Source organism: Pyxicephalus adspersus, chromosome 6, assembly GCF_032062135.1.
Source record: "Pyxicephalus adspersus chromosome 6, UCB_Pads_2.0, whole genome shotgun sequence".
In the NCBI taxonomy this organism is placed as follows: Eukaryota; Metazoa; Chordata; class Amphibia; order Anura; family Pyxicephalidae; genus Pyxicephalus; species Pyxicephalus adspersus.
This window is the reverse complement of record NC_092863.1, coordinates 27354343-27377384: the sequence shown is the minus strand read 5'-3', so window position 1 is coordinate 27377384 and position 23042 is coordinate 27354343. Positions and strand designations below refer to the sequence as shown.

Below are 23042 nucleotides of genomic sequence, written 5' to 3'. Positions count from 1 at the left end.
CTTATTTTTAAAGAAACCATAATTTGAGAGTACATTGAGAGTACTGCTATTTGTTAAATTTGCAGTGTGCTTACTACGAGTTTACTGCAGCTGCATTATCTCAGCAAAGGACACATCCCCTACCATGTCTCCAGTGCCACAGTGATCACATAATACTAATACAGCAAAGATATCGGTTTAACTCACAGGTGTTTTTTTTACCTCAGTAATTGTGCAGATAGATATAGTACAAAAAATGTGTAAAGTGAATTATTCCCAGCTCTATGCCGGTGAAATTATGTTCACTTAAATCTTAATTCTAAGCACAAAATAAGATGTTAGATGTGACATTGTGTAAGCATTGCGAGATGTATAAATGACAACTAGATTTAATGCATTTTTTTAATGTAATATATGTATGGCTTCCATCACAGAAGAAACTTTTGTTAAAATTCACATCCATTCACAGTCTAAGTAAGGCACAATATCCAGGACACAGCAAGCAAGTAAATACATTTGACTCTGTAATGGCACTTCAGTGATATACATTCAGGTATACAACCCCACCTGGGTAAAAAGGATGACCCCTTCTATATCACTTTCCAAAAAATTATACTTGTCATATCTGTACCATATCAATGTAGCCACACAGTTATATGCTTCCAAGAACCAAAATCAAGAAGCTGTGCTATATTCCTAAATGATTGCTATAAAATAAATTATAACAAGAACAAATGCAATTGTCACAGTATTTTGCCTCCTCTGCTCTTAAGTCTTTCTTCACTGTCCCTAAAATACATGTAACTATCCCTAACGCACACTTTTTATGCAGCTCCAACCCATTTTCTCTACACAGTTTCCTGACTATTTCATTTATCAATAGAATCCAAAACCATTATACATTTGACTTTATTCTAGGAATCCATATACTTCTTTTATATCTAAGCTGCTAAAAGCAACTGGAGACATAGTAATACAACAGTTCTACAGATCAAAAGGTGCTATTTCTTAGTGCAGACCTAACTCTCAACTTAATAAAAACCAAAAAAAAGCTAATAAAAGTAACATTTTACAGGTTACAAACATTTCATGCAGCTGAAGTGTATTACTTTGTACTAAAAATAAAATTGTTTGTGGACATATTAGATGGGTCATTTGAATAGTGTTCTTTTTAAAGTAAAAGCAGCAATCAAAATTCATGCAGCAGTGAATATCTCAACTTTTTCTTATTTTATGGTTCATTAGGAGCTGCCCATGTCAGACTACAGCATCCCACTTGGGGAGGAATTACCTAATAATAAAAAAATAACATTTTTAAATGTACCATGACCTGGATCTTAAAAGACGCATCTAGTGAAAGAATATAGAAGCTGCAATTGCGAACATCTATATCAGCTACAAATTGCTATTTGGATGACTGTTTTGTTGATTCAGTGTCAATACTTCCTAATCTCGATAAAGTAAAGAGTGCTCATTTCACTCTGACTTTATAATCTGCATGCTTCCTCCGGGTTGTTGCGTCAAAATATAAAAGTAAGATATAGTTATGGTATAGCTAGTAGTCATCAGTCATGTTTAACTGGACTTATTTAGCAAAGCTGAAGATGTTTCATCACTCATCTGAGTATCTTCTTAAGTTTACATTTATATACCCATAGCATTTACACTCACATGGGCAACTGAATTATTTTAATCCAAAGTCACTTGGGTGAACTATGAAAAGTCTTTTCCATTAGAAAACAAGTCCAGCTGAATGTTACTGGCTACTACTAGTTTCCTTTAGGTAATATTATAAAGTACTGTACCTAGGCATGATCACATGAATGTATAAGGTGGAAAATAATTACCTTCATTATTGCATAATTTTAAAGCTAAACACCTAGCAAACAACCCAAACACAAAAATATAATACATATTTTGGAACTGTTTTACCTGGCAAGAAATTTTATTTTTTGCTCATCTAACTCTAGAATGTTACCAAATCTTTCTCTTGCATCATTTCCTATATAAGAATATGTAACCTAACCTAACCTTCCTTGCTCATGTTGGTTGAAATGACTGGGTCTCTGCATAGGAGTCCCTCAATTCTCATCTTGTTTTTACTCCCTTATGGCTCTTTCCTTCTCTGCAACTGGAAACACTTATGGGTATGGTGGTGCAAGATACCTGTTCTCCTATTACAGACCGCCACTGATTTAAGCACTACCTATGACAGGAGAAGGAGTAGCTGGTTTTCTAATTATGGGGTCATGGGCAAGGTGACTGTGTCCCTTTAAATAAGTATTCCTTTGTGAAACCATTAGCTGGACAATAAAAGAAGAATTAGCTCATGCCACTTTAATATTTCATTCTATCAGCATGCGTCTTGTTAGCATGTGTCAGCATTGCAGTACAACTGACTGCCTAATTGTGATTCCCCCTTTCCCAGTCTGAACTCTGCAAGCGTTTGATATAAAATCAAATTTAAATTCAGTTACTTCCATTGCTTGTATTAAAATTCATGTAACGGTATGTTAATAAATACAGAGCTACTATATTTATGTTTTAACAATTTGTGTCTTTATATCTGCCTGAAGCTCAGCTTTAACAAAGATTTTGCCTTGGTTTCCCAAAATAAGGTAAACAGCTATCAAACAAAACCCCAAACAGTTTATACAAAACAATCCCAGAGTAGTATTCTTATTACCAACAAATGTAAAGAACAGAAGGGATACAGCTATAATCTTTCCACATTTCACGTTAATATATTCATATGGTTTCTTGTAACTTTCATACAGTAAGTAGCTCTTCTTTGCCAGCAATACAGAGGTAAAACAATGGGATCACACTACCCCAGGCGTCTGTCTTCATTTTTTTCTGTGTGATTCTAGAGGCTGAAAATAACTCATGGCATAAAATATCCTCTATCAACACGCTTACAATTTGCTTATTTGGTTGTTAATGACAAAAGGACATAGCGCACCTTATAAATATGCATGCTGAAGGAGCTCAGGTTTATAATTTATTCAATACTGTAAACTAGGTCTTTTGTGTTTGGAGTAGGATGCCGCATAACAGATCCGAATAATACTGCTAATATCAGCCATAAAATTAAAAAACGAAAACAACAACATTCCAAATACTATATAGCATGTATGTTGCTTTTCAACCCCATCATATTAAACATAACCCACACACATCTTCTAAATGTTTATCTGAATCTGAAAGACAAAGAGGATGTTGAAAGATGAAAAAAATTGAAAAAAATATTCAGTTCTGCTTTTATATGCCTTAAGCTGCTGTGTTTGCTTCGGACTCTGGTGGCTTTGCGTAGAGATGTTTCTTTTGTTCTTCTTGCAGAGACTGTAACATGTTAAGTCTGCTTTCCAGCCTTTGTCTCCATTCATCTCTCAATCTGAAACAGGTGATAGACATTTTTATTGATGTGGAAACAAGCATTATACAGAATACATGGGTCATAGACTAAAAGGGGAGTTGCATGCTGGGACCTAGCATGGGGTCATGTTCAAGTAATGAAATTGGTATTTATATTTAACATCTACATTTGTGTACCTAAAGTCTGGGCTGACGGTAACCTTTAATGCCCTAAGCAAAACTTTTTTGAATCATTACTTCAGTACACAGTGGACCTGATTTACTAACTTATGATCAGGTCCCAGGTAACCTCTCCTACAGGTGTGGTTAAAACACCACCTTTTAGGACACTATTAAGCAAAATTAAACTATTAAACATAATCAAATGGGTGATAATGTACAATTGAAGAAACACCCAGTAATCTCTGGAGAAATCCTGGGGTTGAAAAATAGCTGCTGTCAACATTGCCTATACTATATCAAAAACTAGAAAACTAGGGGGCTTAGGTCTACACTATAGGCATTGTATGAACTCATAGAGATCTGTGGAGATAAAAAGGAATATTAACTGCCCTAGACATGGGTTGTAAAGTGCCAAATCTGCTGTGATTGAGTTATTGCAGTTCTGTCATAAACAAATTCATGTATACAGTATGATTCACATTATATTGAATGTTTAAAGCTGAGTGGTATTTGATTATTTACATTAAAGCATGTGTAATATATGAAAAAAATCTCACCCTCCCTTTTTTTAATTAGAATACTAGATGCAATGTATTATTCTATAGGATCAGGACAGCCTATTGTATTAATATACAGTATACCTACAGAATAGAAAGGGATAAACAAATAGATATATGCAAACATTATGAAGAGTGTGGCACCAAAAGTTTGTTTTTGTTTTATATCGATCATACTTCCATTAAATTCAGGTAAAATTCAAAATGTATTTATTTCAAACATAAACATTGGCAGTGTAAACAACATAAACATATACAAAGTTAAAAAGATAACATGGTCAAGCCTGGTAAAAATATCTTGTAAGTGTTAGATCACTCACAAGCAACAATTTCTTCCTTAAAAAAATTCCCTGCTGTCTGTTCATTAATATATATTGTATAATATATTGTAATATATTGTATATTTTAATATAGAACAAATGTTTTCATAAGAAGTTTTGTATTCATGGGCAGCACAGTGGCTCAAGGGTTAGCACTCCGGCCTTTGCAGCTCTATTCCAGGTTTGATTCCCAGCCAGGACATTATCTGCATGGAGTTTGCAGGTTCTCCCCGTGTCTGCGTGGGTACTCCGGTTTCTTCCACATCCCCAAAACATGCAGTTAGGTTAATTAGCTTCCCCCTAAAAATTGACCTTTAGACTACAATAATGACATATGACTATGGCAGGGACATTAGAGTGTGACAGTTGAGTGACATGACTATTTACTTTGTACAGTGCTGTGTAATATGATGGTGCTATATAAATACTGTATAATATTATTCACTATACACATATACAGTTAGAAGAAATCTATACAATGTATTTGTTGAATCAAAGTTTCTGGGTCTGAGGAAGAAGAGAAGACTCTGTGAAACTCGTTACCTAATTAAACTGTATAATGAATTTATTAGATGTGAAGTCATATATTTACTTGCCGTGATCATGCTATCTTTCTAACTTGGAAATGAAACTTTTTATTGTTTTATTGTGGTATAATCAATAAAAAAAGCCCCCAAACTTTTGGTGCCACATACTTCATATCTTTTTATAAGGGGTGTATATAATTAATGAGTATTTACCTTGGTTTAAGGCACCAAACTTTGTTACTGTACTTGCGTATGCAAACATTCCTACATACAAACATATTTATAGTAGTAACGGTTCTAGTCGGCTATGATAGACTTGTATTAAAAAGGATTTGCTGCTGTCACTAGAGTTATTCACCGTATTATTATTAATCAGCCTTTAAAGCTTAAATTGCATTTGTTTATTAAGAGTGCTGTGTGCTTGTCATTGTATTATAGTAATGCTTTCTTGTCTCACAAAGCTTCAAGGGAATGGCTGAAATGACAAAGCTGCATAACCACAGCTGATTAAAAAAAATGTCTTGTCATCAGGCTTTGCATTTAAATAAATAAAGTAAAATGATACTGTCTGCGAGAAGAGGCAGCAAGCATATTACAAGACCACTTGTCAGCGCAGTTATGTGGATGTGTCATTGCAGAAGTTCAGATAAGTATCATGTAACAGGTTTAGAATAGTTTTTTTACCTTGTTTGTTAACGATGGCAGGATGCAAAAGTAGAAGTGTATAAATCAGAAACAACTCCCAAGTACATCCATCAGATTTCCATCAATGCCAAGTGTACTGTCTTTGCAGGTTCAGTCCCAAAACTTTAACCTCCCTAGCGTTCTAATTCTGTCCAAATTTCCATGCAAAAAGCGGTACAATTTTTTGCATGGAAATTTATTTTACATTGAAGCTTTATTTCTTAGGCATAACTCCCCAAAATATGTCCAATAGTTATTAAATGTAATTAATTTGATAAACCTAAAAAAAAAAAATCTGTTTAAAAAAATAGTTAAAAATGTAATATAACTGTACAGTGGCATATATAATATATATATATTGTATGAAGATTTTTTTGTATTGGACTCAATACAGCTATTTTGTATTGAATCCAATACAAAATAATTAGAATTTCCTGCCGCTCTACCCGCACCGACGTCACGGGAAACCCCATAGATCTCGGCTCTTCACTTCACGCTTGGAGATCGGAGGGAGAAGATGTGTCCCCAGGACCTACGAGGATCAGAAAGATGATTGGGAACAACAATGTTGTCTATATACACATGCCATTTTTTCTGTTGTTAAAGAACTGAATAACCCTGTTTTTATTAGTTTTCTGCAACTAATGAAAGTGGTGTCAGTGTTCTCCCCAGAAATTCTTTTCAGCTGGGTGGGGGAAAGCTGTAGCCAAGTGGTCAAAAAAGGGGGTGGGGCAAGACACAGCAAATTTAGTGTTCCCAGTAGTTTATGCCACAGGTATCTAGTAAGCCCTATTAGTGTCAGTGTTCTACCTACCCCCAGTACTTTGTTCCAACTTTCTAATGCCTGCCCTGTTAGTATGTCCAATTTTTCTATTCTATGTAATATGCCCCAACTGTTCAGTGCTGTGTATTTTCATTCAACTGCCTAGTGTTCTAGGTTTTAAGAGTGTAATGCCTTGAAGTAGTGTAATAGTGTGATCAATGTGGTGTAACAAGTGAGGCTTAGTTCACATTAGCAGCAAAAAAACTGGGCCATTTACTGTTCCCGAGTGACTACTGTTAACTGCTAGTCACCTAGGATTGGTAACAGGCGGTAAGTGCTGGGCTTTTTCAGAGCTAGCAGTATTTTAGGCAGCAGTGGTTCCTGGCATGAGGAAGGGGAAATGCAGCAAGTGCAACCTTTCTACCAGTGTGAATTCCCCTAACTTAAGATGTGTCCGGCCAACTGTAACGTCCCACACCGCCTTTCACTGCACATGCATGAGATTGAGCACTTTTTTTTTTATTATGAGGAAGCCTCTGAATATGTATGCGCAGAAAGGAGCAGCCCACAGCCTCTTGGTATATGTGACACAAATATCCCAGGAGGCTGCTAAAATTCCCCTTCAGTTTTTATCACCATGGCAGTAAAGACGTAAGGGGAGAGGTCTTCCCCCAAAAAAACAAAAAAACAAAGCAAAACAAATTTTTCCATTATATAAAAGGGAAAATCACTCTTTTATATAATGTTAAAAATCTGGTGATGGTTTATTAGCATGGTGCATGTGATAGCAGATGAGGGCAAGACAGCCAGTGTCCTCTTCTCATCACTGCCCATATTCTACAAAAAAAAAACTGTCTGTGAAGATTAACCACGGTCTGTTTTTTTGTAATCGGCAGCGCAGCGTGATAGCTGTGTGTGTAAAAGCTGCTTGTCATATTCTGCAGCCTAACAACTTGCTGTGATCAAACCTTCAGATCTCCTAAATCGTTGTTGGAATGACTTGAAAGTTTTAGGGTACACAGTACCCTCATAAGCTACTAATAACCAATTTCTTTAAAGAATTTGAGGAAATAGGGATCACAAGTTTAAAACTTGTGAAAATTGAACATTGGGGTTGCTGTATCAAAGGAGAGTATGTCTAAGAGCCCAAATTTGAAAATGCAAATTGTGGACCCCCAGGACCACTTACATAGTAAGAAGCATTGGGGTAGGGCCCCTAAATTTTTACCTACCCTTCACAAAACTTTAGTTGTCATACTATGCTACCCTGTCTGCTTCTCTACCTTGAACCCCAACTTCTGTAGAACGGAGTGGTGCAGGGAAACAAAAATAAACGTGCAAGTGGGGGACACATGTGGCTAACACCCCCAAACCTTCATCACCATGGCATCATTACAACATAAAATAATTCTATCCATCAAAACGCACCTCCCTGTTCATGAATGTATGCTTCCAGTACCTGAACCCCATTTTGTTTTAGTGGGCAGAATTTATGTTCTAATGATGCCATAGTGATGACATTTTGGGGGATGGTAGCCACAGATGTTTTCCACACATTTTTAGTTTCCTACACCTCCCATTCCAGGTAAATTGAAGTTCAAGTGTTAGAAGTGGGCAGTAATGTGTAACAGGGCAGCACATTTTGATGGGCAGAGTTTTTTATGTTCTAATAATGCTATAGTGATCAAATTATAAGGGGAGTTAGCCAAAGGTGTCCCCCACTTGCACCTATATTTTCAGTTTCATACTCTCTGGAGACACTGGGGTTTAAAGAAGAGAAGCAGACAGGATAGTCTGACCTAGTTTGACAGTTATAGATTTGTGACAGGTAGGTATACATTTAGGGGCCCCACTCCAATGCTCTTTGCTATGTAAGTGGCACTGGGGGTCCCTAATTTGCATTTTCAATTTAGGACTCCTAGGTGCACCTCCTTATGAAACAGCAACCTCAATGTTGTATTTTTATTTTTGTTGATTTTTTTTTGTGACCCCAATATCTTGAAATTCCTTAAAGCTAGAAGGCTGTTTCTTTGGTTACTAGTGGCTTTGGTACAAAGTGGCTATAAGAGTCCCCTGTGTACTTTGAAATTTTCAAGTCATTACAACACACAGGCTAAGGAGATATGAAGGTTTGTACACAGTGATTTCTATCAGATTTGCTGCTGATAGCGTCATTCTACACACACACTTGGGCAGATACATTTTAGAATCAGTTTTTTTTAATAGAAATCCAAGCTTGTGCTATCAGATATGGGGGCGGGGCTGCTTGTGTGCCATTCCCATCAAGGCTGAGCTGTGTGCTGAGCTTCCCGCCCACCTCTCACCGTCAGCAGCAACCCCCTGGATGACAGCTAAGCACAGAGTAGCCTCACTGAAATCAATGCGGAGCATTAGAGCTGCGGATGGGAGGTGGGTGGGGGAGGCACAGCAGCCGGGCGGAGCAACCGGGTAAAACCGTCTGGGGAGAACTATGAGTGTAGAGGGTTACCAAAAAACACCAGAGATCAAAAACACCTACCATGGTATACTTTAACTACCAGCTTACAAATACCTCGTTTGTCTCATTCTACCTTCATCTCTAGATTTAGCAAGTGGGAAGTTCAATAAGATAAAAATAAAAGAAGGATGAAAAATTAATGCCAGAATTCATTTGCTGGAATTACACTGGGGAACAATTTTGAACAAATTTTTTGTTGACTTCAATTTTTAAGCTTAATTACACTAAAATAGGTATGCTGATTCTGAAAATGCAGATAGTTTTCTTCTATCATGTCAGTTTTTTTCTCTACTTTTAATAATGTGATTACTGTAGCATGGATTGGTATAGGCTATTTATTTACACCCAAGACAGTGTGGTCAGAAGTTGTGCGTTGTGAATAACCAAAATGTATTTTTCTACTTACACATGTATTTCCTTTCTTTCACATCATCTCTGGCTCTGCTGTTTCGCGTCTAAACAACCCTGATTCATTTTGGTATATCTGTGGCAGTTTCACTATTCCCAGTCAAAAGGAGAACATCAGCACATTTGTAAAGCAAACCTTTTTGGCATATTTCAAAGTTAAACTTGGTGATCAAGATAAATCTTGGGCCCCTCATAAGGTGTGCAAAACAGTGTGTCGAGGGTTTCCGGATATGGACAAAAACAACACGTGATAAGATGCCATTTAGTATACCTATGGATTAGCGAGAGCCAGGAGATCATTTCAGTGACTGTTACTTTTGTATAGTGGGATATAACAAGAAAAATAAATGTAACATAGAGTATCCTAGTCTACCATCCGCTATACGCCCAGTGGCTCATTCAGATGAAATCCCTGTGCCAGTTTTTGTTACACTACCCTCTCTTGAAGAATATGATTATGGTGATGAACTAGGTGACAACAATGATGAGGAGTTTGTAAGGGATTTGATCAGCATGAGTGATTTGGCACGTGATTGGGGATTATTGAAGAAGGCTTCAGAACTCTGAGCATCAAGACTGCTTTAGAAAAACTCCATTGAGAGTTCTTCTGCAGTTCCACTGTGATCCCTGAGCACTAGAGGTTAATTACCTCTAGTGCCCTGGGATCGGAGTGGATTCTCAGAGCTTCAATCATTCTTGAAGCTCCAGCAATCCTGTTTGTGATCCCCGGCACTAGAGGTTAAATTGGGGGGTCAAAACCTCTATTGCTCCCTGATTGGCTGAGGAAAGCCCATTTAACCTCTAGTGCTGGGGGTTGCACACTGAGCTGATCAATGAATGCAGCCACAATTTTTTTGTTTTTTTTTCAAGCTTGTTTGGTGAACTTACACCGGCCATTCTCGCTTACAATTTTGCAAAGCAAGAACGGCTAAATTCGCTGCAAGATCAAGTTTTAAAAACTCGCTCACTCATCCCTTGGTTGACCTTTGTGCAATCAGTGATGAGCACAGTGAACGATTCCACCATGATTTGAAAGTTATGGAAGGACGGTATCAGGGTAGATGGGATGTACATATGATGGGTGACTATTGCTGGAGCATCTGGTGGATTGTCCTAACAATGAACACTCCATGAAAAGCTATAGGCATTATTTTTACCCTAACCGATTACCCCATTAATTTTTAAATGTTTTACTGTTTAAAAAAATGTCCTAGGGTAACAATAAATCCTATGTATGAACAAACGAAATTGAAATAAACAGTACATTCAAGTTAATATCTCATTATTTTGTGATTGTATGTAAAATTTGTATGTTTTTGACAAAAATAGAAAGTACCCTGTATTGTAAAAAATGAATGTGATAGCAAAAAACTGGGGTCATTTCCTGGATTTACCATCCAAAAATTAGTAAAAAACAAGTGTAAGATCTAACTCAACAAAAATGTGTTTCCCAATGTGTGGCTTTAACAGATCAACAGATCATTTACAGGAAGGACTGAGTTCAAGTTAGGCAGTGGTCAGAAGACAATGAAACCAATGTACAGCACAACAGATTGAGAACTGTTCAGAGGGAACAGAAAACAATGAATGCACCTACAAGGCCTTGTGGGTAAGCATGGAAAAAATATAAACAACTAAAAAAATCTGAAATAATATAATATACAACCTTAAAAGTTTTCATATACCTCTTGATATATTGTATGAATTTGAGATATCCCAGTCAAGTTCTATTTTGCCAAATTAATTGGTTCACCAATCTCAACTTACAAGCATTAGTGGCAGTTGTTATTGCCCTGACAAATGTACTTTTATCAGCAATGAGCCACACTTTAATGTCAACTAAGTAGAGCAAGTGTCACTCTTTCAAGTGTCACACAGAGTCTAAGCGGCAACCAGGTCTTCCCTAGAGCCTCTAGTAGTGAGGATATTGCGCTGCTGGTTACCACCAGGTTGCGGTCCTTAGGCACACCAGGGTGGGCAGGAAGATACATGGCACTAAATCACAAGGCAGAAGAATTGTCAAGGAGGGCCAGGGTCAAGGCAGGCAGCAAGCAGGAGAGGCCAGGTCACAAGCCAGGGGTCAAAAACCAGGGATCCAGGAAGGAGACACCAATGACACAGGGGCCACTGCAGGCACAGGGAACACAGGAGACACTGGAAGCAACAGAAGGCACAGGTGACACAGGAATAACCACAGACAGGGTGGAACACTGTTACAGCACAAGGGAATAGGCTGGAAACAACAGACTGGACAACAAGGGGTTAACACAGGAGCTGGACAAAAGAAACACTGAATTAAGCAACAGGAACTAGCTCAGCAAACAAGGGGCTCAGCACTAGTGGAGACATGTTGCACAAACATGGAGTGTAGTGTCTGAGCTACATAAAAAGCCAGGGATGATTTAGAGGCTTTTTTTTTTTTGATTGGCCAGCAGATTGGGCGAAACGAATAAAGCTTGGGATCAGAGGCATGCTCAGAGTCAGATCTGCCTGCATGTGCAGGAGGGAGATGCCTGCGCTTTAGTGAGTGTGACAGCAAATATATAGCATGTCCTGGTGAGCATGAGCAGACTTTTACCAGCTATCATTCTCAGTGAGATTTATGGATAAGTTATGGTCTGTGTCATGTAAGAAAACTGGATTTGCACAGCTTTTTAACTATAGGCACTCACATATTTCAGTGGTATTTTGAAAAATAGAGACTTCATTTTGGATGTACTTAGTAATTTTACGTGTACCAAATACAGGGCAAATAGCTGGATAATTATTTATTTGGCAAAATGATTTTAATTATCAATCTGACTATTCCTAAAAAAAAATTCTGTTTTGTATACTGAGGTGTAATGCATGTCCAATGTATTTTACCAGTATAACTGTCTTTTCAAAACCTTTGAGATGCTATTCAATATTATGTGCAAAATACCAATCATTTTCTACCAGGAAAAATCTTTTGAGCCACGCAATCAATTTTTACTTCCATTTGCTACAAAGGTATTGTAATATTTTCAATCTACACCATTTAGGAGGCTTAATTGGTATCATCAATATGTATGTAAGAAAAATGTCTGGTTTCAGACATGCTAACAATTTATCAATCACATAAATCAATAGTGTTTATGAAGCCGTAATTTCAATATATATTGTGTGTGTGTGTGCATTTTTTGTTGAGCTGCTTTAGTGATACATGCCTATAGGGCTTACACATGCATTTAGTTTCTTTTTACTAACAGAACAATTTCGAATTTTGGCATTACAAGTAAACTAAAAAGCGTTATGCTACTTTGATACAAATACTTCTTGCTGTACAGAAGTTTTTAAATGTGTGTTAAGTGTTTTTTTTTCTATCTCTCCTAAGAAAAAAAAAATGTTCCACTAAAGCAGTAGTGCCCAACCTTTTTTCATCTGGGAGCTGCTGTTGAAACCCACGGGCCGCATTGCAAACAAACCTTAAAGATGTATGTTCAAAACTAGAACAGTTTTATTTAAAATTTAATGAAATTTAAATGTTTTTTGTTACCGTAACATACATGCACCAAATAAAAGCGATGACAATTCAGTTCAGTTCAATTCAAAGAAATGCAATTCATGTGACAGATAGCCATAGGGTACATGTTCTTACTACTACATCCTCTGGGTCCTAAATCTCCCTGGTCCTGAGAAATTAGGGTTCACAGAAGGTAAGTGGCCAGATATGTGTGACAGGGTAGCATGGTAGAACAGGTATGTTTTTTCTTATCTTGTGATGGCACCAGAGCAATAAAATTTTAGGGGGAGTTAGCCACAACTCCCTTGAGTCACATGAGTCCCCCACTAATCATACATTTTAATATACCTACAGCTCCCCTTTCAGGAGAAATTGGGATTTAAAGAACATGAGCTGACATTTATACTTGACAGGGCACCATGGTATGGTAGGAGGGATACAATTTTAGTATGGGGAGTAGCCACAAGAGTCCCCTATTTATCCTACATTTCCCTTCCTGTACTGTTACAGAAGGTAAGTGGCCTGCTATATGTGTCAACATATAGCAGGCCACATATATGGGTAACATGATCTGACAGGTATACTTTTTCGTATCTTGTGATGGCGCCATAGTAATGTAATGTTAGGGGAAGTTAGCCACAGGATTAACCACTTACAGTTAAATTTCCCATTTCTTACAGAGAAATTGGGGTTCATAGAGAGTAGGAGGATAGCTATGTGTGGCAGGGTAGCATGATATGATGGGTATAACATTTTAATAGGGAAGGGCAGGGGACGAAAGGCTCCCACATTTCCAGTTACCAACATCTGACAGCTCTGTAAATCTGTAGAATTATGTATAATGCAAATTGGCTGTAAACTTACTCTTGGCCAGGCCACAACATGATGGCACAGCTAGAAATTGGCAAGAATGTTATTGCAAGAACTTTTGAGTTGTTCTGAATAATGTTTTTGTCAATGAGATACTATGTTGCTTGCAGTTTTACTTTATTTCTCTACTCATAGCAAACAGCCTTAAAAATGTAACTAAAATTCAAGCCGTAACAAGAAATAATATTGTATGATATTCTAGAGACTTAACTCAAGATGGCACGTTTAAATCAAATGTATCTGTATGTTCTCTATAGTATGAGAATTAAAGTATCTTCAATTTTTCATTAGATAATACATTCTGTATCTGGACTCTCACACAGTTGCCAGTGCAAGCAGCCCTCTGACCTGCCCCCTATTTCCTGTGTACTTAAGTATGGTACTCCCACTTAATAATTCAATTTACTCTATATTTATATATATAACATTTTAGAGCTGCCAGAAAGCCAAACCTAAACATATGAGCATTTGAGCATATATTGCAGATAAGAACAATCACCAAACTATGCGTAAATTCAGATAGCTCATGCAGGTTGGAATGGTTTGTTTATGTTTTTTCCTTGTTAACTAAACTTATGATATCTTGTTATGACTTGGAGTCATATACAACCTACTTTATTACATTGGGAGGGGGCAGGTTCAGAGTTAACTTTTGTGAGAGAGACAGACATCCAGACTGCAGGTTTGCCCATAGTTGCTGAACTCCAACCTTCCCTTCGGTCTTACACAGTTGTACAATCTCTTCGGTAAACTCACATTATATATTAGATGCTATAGAAGGTCAGAGAGAGCCTACTTTCATTCTTTTGAGGAGAACGCCCAGCATAATCTGGCCCTTTCCTCCCTTGCCTGAATTTCTGTTCATTATTTTTTATTTCTTTCAATCAAATTAAACTTCAGCTTTAAAAAATTCTACAGTGTAATGGCTATCATAACATATTCTGCATTCAATCAAGAAAAGCCTGTAATGTTAGTGTGTATACACCAAAAAATTAACATGTTTTCTTTAGGCTCAGTCTTTAAATAGTCATCAATCAAATCTCAAGCCTTTATTGATACCAAAGTAGGAAAATACTCACTTTGAAAGTGCACTTTTGCTTCGTCGTGCATCCTCTATTTGATGAGCTATTGTTTGTTTTTCTATTTTCTTCTCCCAAAAGTTTTTTAATCCATCAGCATCATGGGATTTTATTTCACGAATGGCCAGGATTTTGTTGATATCCATGGTCTATAACAAATTAACAAATAAAAAAACAGCTACATGAGTCTAAATATTAACCCATATTATTAACCAAAGTTTTCCTTCACATTTGTGGGTGCAAACACTGTGGCAAACTGTTCCCAGATACATAGGAAACTGTTGCTATGTGCCCAAGGGGAGCAAACCACACTGCAGGGTTATGCCTTTAAACGTGTTGACCTTAGGAGCAGTTGGGAGCAGTGGTAAAACACTGTGGTCAAACACAAGTCTGAAATGGGCCTAAGGAACATCTGTAAAAATCAGCATGGAAAATTAAACAAAGCTGTGTTCATGTAATCATACAATCATTTGCAAGAAAAATGTTTTTTTTTTGTTTTGTTTTTTTACATTTTTTTATGCAAATAAGTTTGAAAGTGAACTCGGATACGTGAACTAATCTTGTTCATAAGGATCAGTAAAAATTTACTTTGCAAAGTGGACAGTCTCTGTACCTTCAGTAAATCTACTCCAACCGCATTTTCTAAATGACTTCACTGCCTAACATATCAACGTGCATCTTGTAGAACAGAGAGCAAACCTGCATTAACATGTAAAAGTTGAAGATAAAAGGTAGGGTACCAAGGGAATTAGTTTATACTCATTCATAACAATAAATGGTTGCGTGGCCTGGCAAAATCAAAGAAGAAAGACAAGAGTTAGGCTTTTTTAGTGGCAACACTGCAAACAAGTGATTTACTTGGGCTATTTCAACATGCTTAGCTAGACATAGCCCAATCAGACTCAATAATACAAATGTGATACAACAATTGTTTATGTCAATGTACAATACCACATTGGTTCAACTCATATTCATAGGCAATTTGTCTTGTTATCCCGACGCATGCCGCCCATTGGCTTCTTCAGGGGACTTTTGATCGGCACTTATACTACATGAACAGAATATATATATATATATATATATATATATATATAAACATACATAAATATATATATTGTAACAGCTGGCCAAGAAAATCACAGGGTTTCATCCAGGAGGACAGGTACATTTGCCCCAGATACAGGTTTCGCAGAGTATTTTTCTGTTTAGTTAGACAGTCTTCCTTTTGACCTGAAGGGGGGTGAAGTACCAGGCTTAATGGCAATGAGCTTCTTGACCAGGTGGGGGAGCTAAAGAGGCCTGGGTATGATCAGGTGTAACTGTCTCACCTGAAATGCATCCTGGAAATTAGGCTGGGGATATAAACTCCCAGCCTGCCTATTCCTGTGTCTCTGTCTTGGCTGGTGAGCTGGAAGGAGGTCCAAGGTGAACTGTGAGTAAAAACACAGACTTTGTTGGAAAAGATGTATGGTTAGGGCCTTGGAGTCGTGCACAGCACTAGGTTGGGCTGAATTGTTAGTAAAGGCAACTAACAGTTACTTAGTGGCCAGGTGGCCAGGCTTTATTTTGCTGTTTGTTTTATTTTTCCTGTTTTTGTGTGGAAATAGTATTAGTGAATAAAACTTTTACCTGCTGGCCCTGTTTCCTGTTTGAAACACTTTCCATTGCTATGGGCTCTCACAATATATATATATATATATATATATATATATATAGTAGTCATATTTGGAACCATTTTCATGAATATTCATCATATCAAGAACATAGAACAGACTGCATAAGTATTATATCAAATAGTAACACATACTAAGTTTATTACCACCATTAGAAATTGCATCTATATTGTACTAATAATGCTGTAATATACATTAATATTGCTGTGAGATATTAACTTGATAATAAATTTAAAGTACATAATCTACATATTCCTGAATGATATTGAATTATAATACATATATTTTTTGTATAGCACTGGGAATCAAGATGGATTCACCATTTCTTTGGGGTTATAAGATCCAAAACATAAGATAACTGTGGATACTCTAGAGTGCGGAAGATAAACTAATTATTAACTAATTAGGGTAATATTTTAAAACTGGCAGGGGGGCATATTTAAAAGGTTTTACTTACATGTTATATGAATTAAATGAAAAAAAGAACACAGGAGAATTCCATATAAACTCCTACAGACAGGGTGTAAAAATCTCTGTTCTTTGCCTGTGATGTAAAGAAGATTGCTATAGAAAGGAGAAAAACATCAATAAGATAATTGATAAACCCTACCCCCACAACACCACCTTAACTATGTTTATTACCTCACTACTCAATTACGTCTTGACAAGAAACATTTTTACTTTCAATGACACCTATTGTTTACAAATACAGGGTGTCGCAATGGGCACCAGATGTGCACCGTCCTACGCTACATTTATCCAGGCAACTGGGAAATAAAATAATTTCCCAACCCAAACATATCTATGTATAGACCCTACAAACTTTTATGGCGTAGATACGGGATAGATGATATCCTGATAGTTTGGACAGGACCGGTCAATTTATTACATTTTTAGCTTTTTTGGCGTTGGTGGCTGCTGCATCCATCTTGGAAACTATCTGCCTTGACTAGGTGAGCAGACGTGGAGCTGTATGGGTTTGTTTAGTTAGTTTTACTGTTTAATTTGATCTAAATAACTGGTTATACACAGTTCTCTTTTCTTGATTTAGTGGCTATAAGAGAAGATTAAAGGAATAGACATTCATTTTCTCATGGGGGTGATAATGATTTGTAAATAAGTTTTGAATATATTGGGAATATTAGTGGGCATTTTATTATTTCATATTGAATTAATTTATATATTTTTTTTAGTTGTCAAATTAATCACCTTAGGGTACTAGGAGGATCAAAAAGTTATATCCTCCCTTAAATAGGCTGAGTGTTTTCATTAAGATATTTATTTATTTCATAATAATATGATTTATTTATAGCTATGAGTCTCACAAAATTCATAGCCCATAAGGCAAATGAAAGAGCTGATAAGCATATGGTTAATAATAAACACATGTGTTAATTAAACTCCTGGGCGTTTCACTGATGTCTAGATTTCTGTACCAAAAGCCGTACACTGTTTTTCATGAAATTTTTTTTTTTTAAATTGTAGACCTGTAACTTACAGAAATATGTCCGAACAAGGGTCTAGTAGATATCCTTAAAATAATAAAGTTTGAAACACACAATCATGTAAAAAAAATTACCTTTAATAAAAAAAATTAAATAAAGAACACAAAAATCAGCTTAAACAAGAATGCATAAATAAATAAAAAATACTGAAAATGCAATAATTCGGTATACTGTAAAGTACTATATTTTTCTAAAAAACCTCCCTAGTGTGGTAAATTTTAAAACAGAGTCCAAGTCACATATCTATAGACAAAACCACATAAATATATTTTGTATTATTTTGTATTGGATTGGATACAGTACTTTGTATTGAATCCAATACAAAATATTTGAATATCCCGCTATGACCCCCGTCGACGGGCGTATGCACTGACATTATCATTATTCATCGAGGGACGCGTACACGAAAGCCGAGTGTTCTAATTCTTTCCGTACTTCCATGCAAGAAGCGTTACATTTTTTGCATGGAAATTTATTTTAGATTGTAGGCTATAATTCTTAGGCATAACTCACCGAAATATATCCAAAATTGAATAAATTTAATAATCTTAAAAAAAAAAAAAAAACCTAAAAAAAAATAGTTTGTAATGTAACTGTACAGTAGCTTATATAATATATACATATAATAAAATTATATATATATTATATAAAGATTTCTTTGTATTAGACTCAATACAGCTTTTTTTGTATTGAATTCAATACAAAGTGATTTAAATTTCCCGCCCCGCCTCCCGCCCACACCGGCGCATGTAGCGACATCACCGGGAAACCCCAGAGATCTTCACTGCACACACTAGGTGAAGACAGAAGACTTCTTTGAATGAGCTGCAGGGACAAGGTAAGTGGGTTTTTTTCAGTTGTAATCCGATTGTCATACAATGTTGTATGACAATCGGATTGCACTGTAATGCCTGTTTCTATTTTTAGCTACCCCGCACCTGGTTTGGGGTAAACGATTGTAGCAAGTTTTCTTACCTTGAACCAGGTTCGGGCTAACTGCCCAGGTGGTTAAAATACAGCCTGACTGACCTGAGAGTTATAAACTGGTCATTGCTAAAGGAACCCCTAGCAACCTCTGGAGAAACAGTGATCTAACATGATGAAAGGAGATAGTGGTGGGAAGAAGTTACCGGTGAATATTTTCTCTGTATGAACAGATTAATAGTGTAGAGCTTTAAGTTAATTTTTTCTATTTTTTTTTTTCTATTTTAAACATTGACCATAAGGATCTTTATATTATTAGAACATAACACGTTAATAGAACATTACGACATCTTCATTAAAGCAGAGAGCAACAGAATAAGAATAAGAGGGTTTGTACTATAGGCCCTCATTCTCTTAGTCTGGACATTTTTGCAGCTTCGCTTACTTCTACACCTTTAAAGCTGTATGGCTATTTCATGCAAATATATATTTTTTTTTAAATTAAAATTTTTTAAAGTCTACTTCATGTACTTAACATGCCTGTACAAAAATATACTACCTATGTTAAAATTGCAATGTGGTTTAAAATTGCAATGTTAAAGTATTATGGAAGAAATCTTTAAATATTTTACTACACTTCTAAATCTACATTTACAAAGCAAGAGGCTGATAGTAAAATAAAGCACAGTATCTTTTAACTAGAGGGTGATGTATTTCAAAGGTGTCTCATTATGGTCAGAATATCTTGTAACTGTCAAACAAGGCTTGTAAAATTGCAGCATTTTCTACTCCTAGTATTTGAAAAGTGCATGTTTACTTTCCTGGGCTGACCTTTGAAAAATACAGAAGGGTCTAATTAAAAATAGATGTGGTAGCTGTACATAACCTAATTGGACTAACTGGATGATTAATCTATTTTATGTGATGAACCTGATAGTGACCTGCAAGGAAATGTCATTGTCAATAAATGTGGTAGTTTACATTTAATTATTAGTTACTATAATTCTATTATGGGGAGCTAAAAACTGCAAGTCACTTTACTGGAAATAATGAGACCCTGCTTCACTTAACCTCTTTGTACTGAGACCAGAGGATCATGCTGTATGGGAAATAAAACATCACATTACATTAACTGTAAACATGGGTTTAAAAAGTTTTCTCTGTAGGTACAAAAGTTCGACAATATAACGAATGCACTTTAAAACTTCAGTTTACCTTTCCTCTGCCTGAATAAACTTGGTAAATGAAAAATTTGAGAAAAGAGACATGATCCTGTAATCTGAGCCTAATGTTATGTGAATGTTGGATAAATTGCTTTGTAAATAATTACTATATTAATAATTATTTATTATTTTGCTGCATGCTAACAGTGGCTTGCTGCTATATAAAAACGTAAAAGTAACATAACTTTTTTATGTAAAAAAATATCCAAACCAAAAACAAAATTTTTTATGTACTAGGTTCCTTAAACTGAATCAGACTCATTCACTCTACTGTTTCAATTAGGGGGACTAAGGCATTATTTAAAATATGTATTTCACTCTCTGGCCCTGATTTATGAAAGCTCTCCAAGGCTGGAGAGAATACACTTTCAGAAGTGAACTGGGTAATCCAGAATACATGGAATAGATTTTTAAAAATCATTTGCTATTTGCTAGCAAATGTTTTGAATTCTGGACCAGATCCATTCCAGGTTTGCTGGATCACCCAGCTTCACTGATGAAAGTGTACTCTCTCAAGCCTTGGAGAGCTTTCATAAATCAGGGTCTCTATCTCTATTGCAAAGGGAATGAGGAATTTATTGGATTGGGTTATTAATATTAGCCAGTATTTATATAGAGTTGACATACTACGCAGAGTTTTTCAATGTCCCTCAAAGAGGCTCACAATATTACGAAGGTATTTGGTTCTGGACCGTATAGTACGCTATCACCCCTCATCCTCTCCACTATGTTTTAGGGGGTCTGAGGTGGGGGCCATGATGGAACATATATGGTGGTCTTGCCCAAAAGCCCACACTTTCTGGTCAAAAGTATTTAGGCTCATTTCTGAAATAGTAGACAGAGGGGCCTTATTTAGCAATTTTGAACAACCACTTTCTACACACTCTAAGAAACTAATTAAGCCTATTTTACTAGCTGCACACATTTCACTAGAAAAAGCATGGAAAGAAAGCTGAAATTTCTTTAGAACCCATTGTGGCAAAATTGAACTGGATTATATTTTAGAGCAGGCTAACCAGCACCCTTAATAACTAGTTAGAAAAGTTTGAGCAAATTTGGGACCCATGGGTGGAATATAACTCAAAGTGAATATTTTCCCACCAATTAAAGGCAAAATCCCTAATAAAAATGTATTAGCGTGAAAGTCTTCAGTCATGTAAAATTTACTTGTCAAAAACCTAACAAAAAGATTGAAATACAACGAGGCTCACAATCTAATGAATGAGTTATTATTGTTTGTGCTTTCAGACCATATCATATGAAGTGCCAAGTATACTATATCAAGTTCAACAGGTATTTTCTGTATTTGCTAAAAATGAGAACTACTATAGCCACATCTAAGACTGGTAAGCTGCTATATATAACACTTTGGTCATGGGTTTGGATATCCTTTAAAATTTAAGTAAAATATGTTTCGATGATTCCTTTAATACTATAAAAATAAAAATAATTTGCATTTACATTTACTATTTTGTGGTTATTTAAATGGAGTCTTTCTATGGTGTACCACCCACTTTCACATCGTCGTCAAACAAGATACAAAAGGCTGCCCAGCCATAGCATTTATCTTACAGGTGTTCCAAAAATAGTTTTGTTTATTACCAAAACATCACCCGGGTAAAAATGAAACTTGTTCAAGGCACTTGTATATGTGCAAAAGAAGAGTTGAATCTGTCATTAGATAGATAGATAGAGAGATAGATAGATAAATAGATAGATAGACGTTTTCTCTGCTATGTGCCATTTAAATTATTTGGACGATGTTTTACCAGTGCAATATTTCATCCTTCATTTCTTACAAATTTTATCCCTGTGAAAGTTTTCTTTAGAAACAAGACCCTTTTTCATTTTTTCCCTTTGGGGATGCTTCTTTATTCTTTACAGAAGTGCTAAAAATTTCTGTGTACTTTGACATCACCCAAAGGTTCCTGAAGATTTATACTGTATTGCAGTAATGTATGCCAGAGGACAGTTCTTTCTCATATATGGCAATGCACTAGCATAAATTAATAAAGTGTATACGTGTATATTATCATCTACTAGATGTTTGAATTGGTGTAGACTTTATAGAAAGTTAATGTGACAGCTGGTTTTATATTCATTTAATCTTGTTTTATACATTGTTGCAATGATGTATGTTCTACGTGTGTACATGAGTGTGGTGATTAAAATGGGCCACAACCATCCTGCATTTTGAGAAACATGAAGACATTCAGAATGTTTTTACCGACAAATCAGTACGGGTGATTTTTTTTCATTATGCTCCTGGTGATAATGGACAGATTCCTATTACTGGAGCAATGTTTTGAGTTTCTTTTTGTTACTTTTTTAGTCACCAAGAGAGAAAACAGTTAAGGAAAAGCATTTTTCACTTACAAGGATGATACCAATTGGTAATAAAGCAGCCAATGGAAGATTATCTCAGGATAAACTATTCTATGAGATGGACCTGTCATTTCTTTGACCCCAAAATCATGGGCACTCATTAATAATAGCAGCAAGAGTACAAAAATAAGTGCACACTTGTGAGTATCCACCCATGCCAAAATGCTGTTCCAGAATTGTGTGTTTATGTAGCAGGTTGCAAGTGAGTAATTTACTACAGCCTTAGACTACAAATTGCAGCAGGCCAATTTACATACTCCTAATCTCCATGTAAAAGGTTAGAAGGGTTTTTTTATTAAAATGTTTTAAGTCCTGTGCTGGACATTACCATTCATACTATACTTTGTTGTGTCACACATAAATTTAGATTGCTTTTCTAAATATATGCAGGTAATTGATGACTTTACCACCTGTATCTCTAATGCATATTACTTGGGTAAAATAAAAAAGTAAAATATATTTTCTGGGGGCGTGTCCGGCCGGCTCTTAAGATGGCCGCGGTTTGAGAAAGCTCTGTGTGAGTGTGGGCGATAGCGACGAATTTCCACAGCTACTTTGACCCTCCGAGATTCTTACAGACATACTGGGACCCTACAGAACTTGGCGGGCATGACTAGGCGTAAGAAG

The 23042-nt window shown here is 36.2% G+C and overlaps 1 protein-coding gene across 1 annotated transcript in view; it reads right to left on the bottom strand.

Annotated features, from left to right (window-relative positions):
• Positions 1 to 367: 367 nt before the first annotated feature.
• Positions 368 to 23042, bottom strand: part of LOC140333367 (protein FAM240B-like) — a 36285-nt gene continuing 13610 nt past the window's right edge. The window contains exons 2-3 of the mRNA XM_072415010.1: positions 14706 to 14854; positions 368 to 3373 (exon numbers count right to left, since the gene is read on the bottom strand). Coding sequence (XP_072271111.1) covers positions 3250 to 3373; positions 14706 to 14851 — 270 coding nt within the window. The 5' untranslated portion in view covers positions 14852 to 14854 and the 3' untranslated portion in view covers positions 368 to 3249. The remainder of the gene's footprint in view (positions 3374 to 14705; positions 14855 to 23042) is intronic.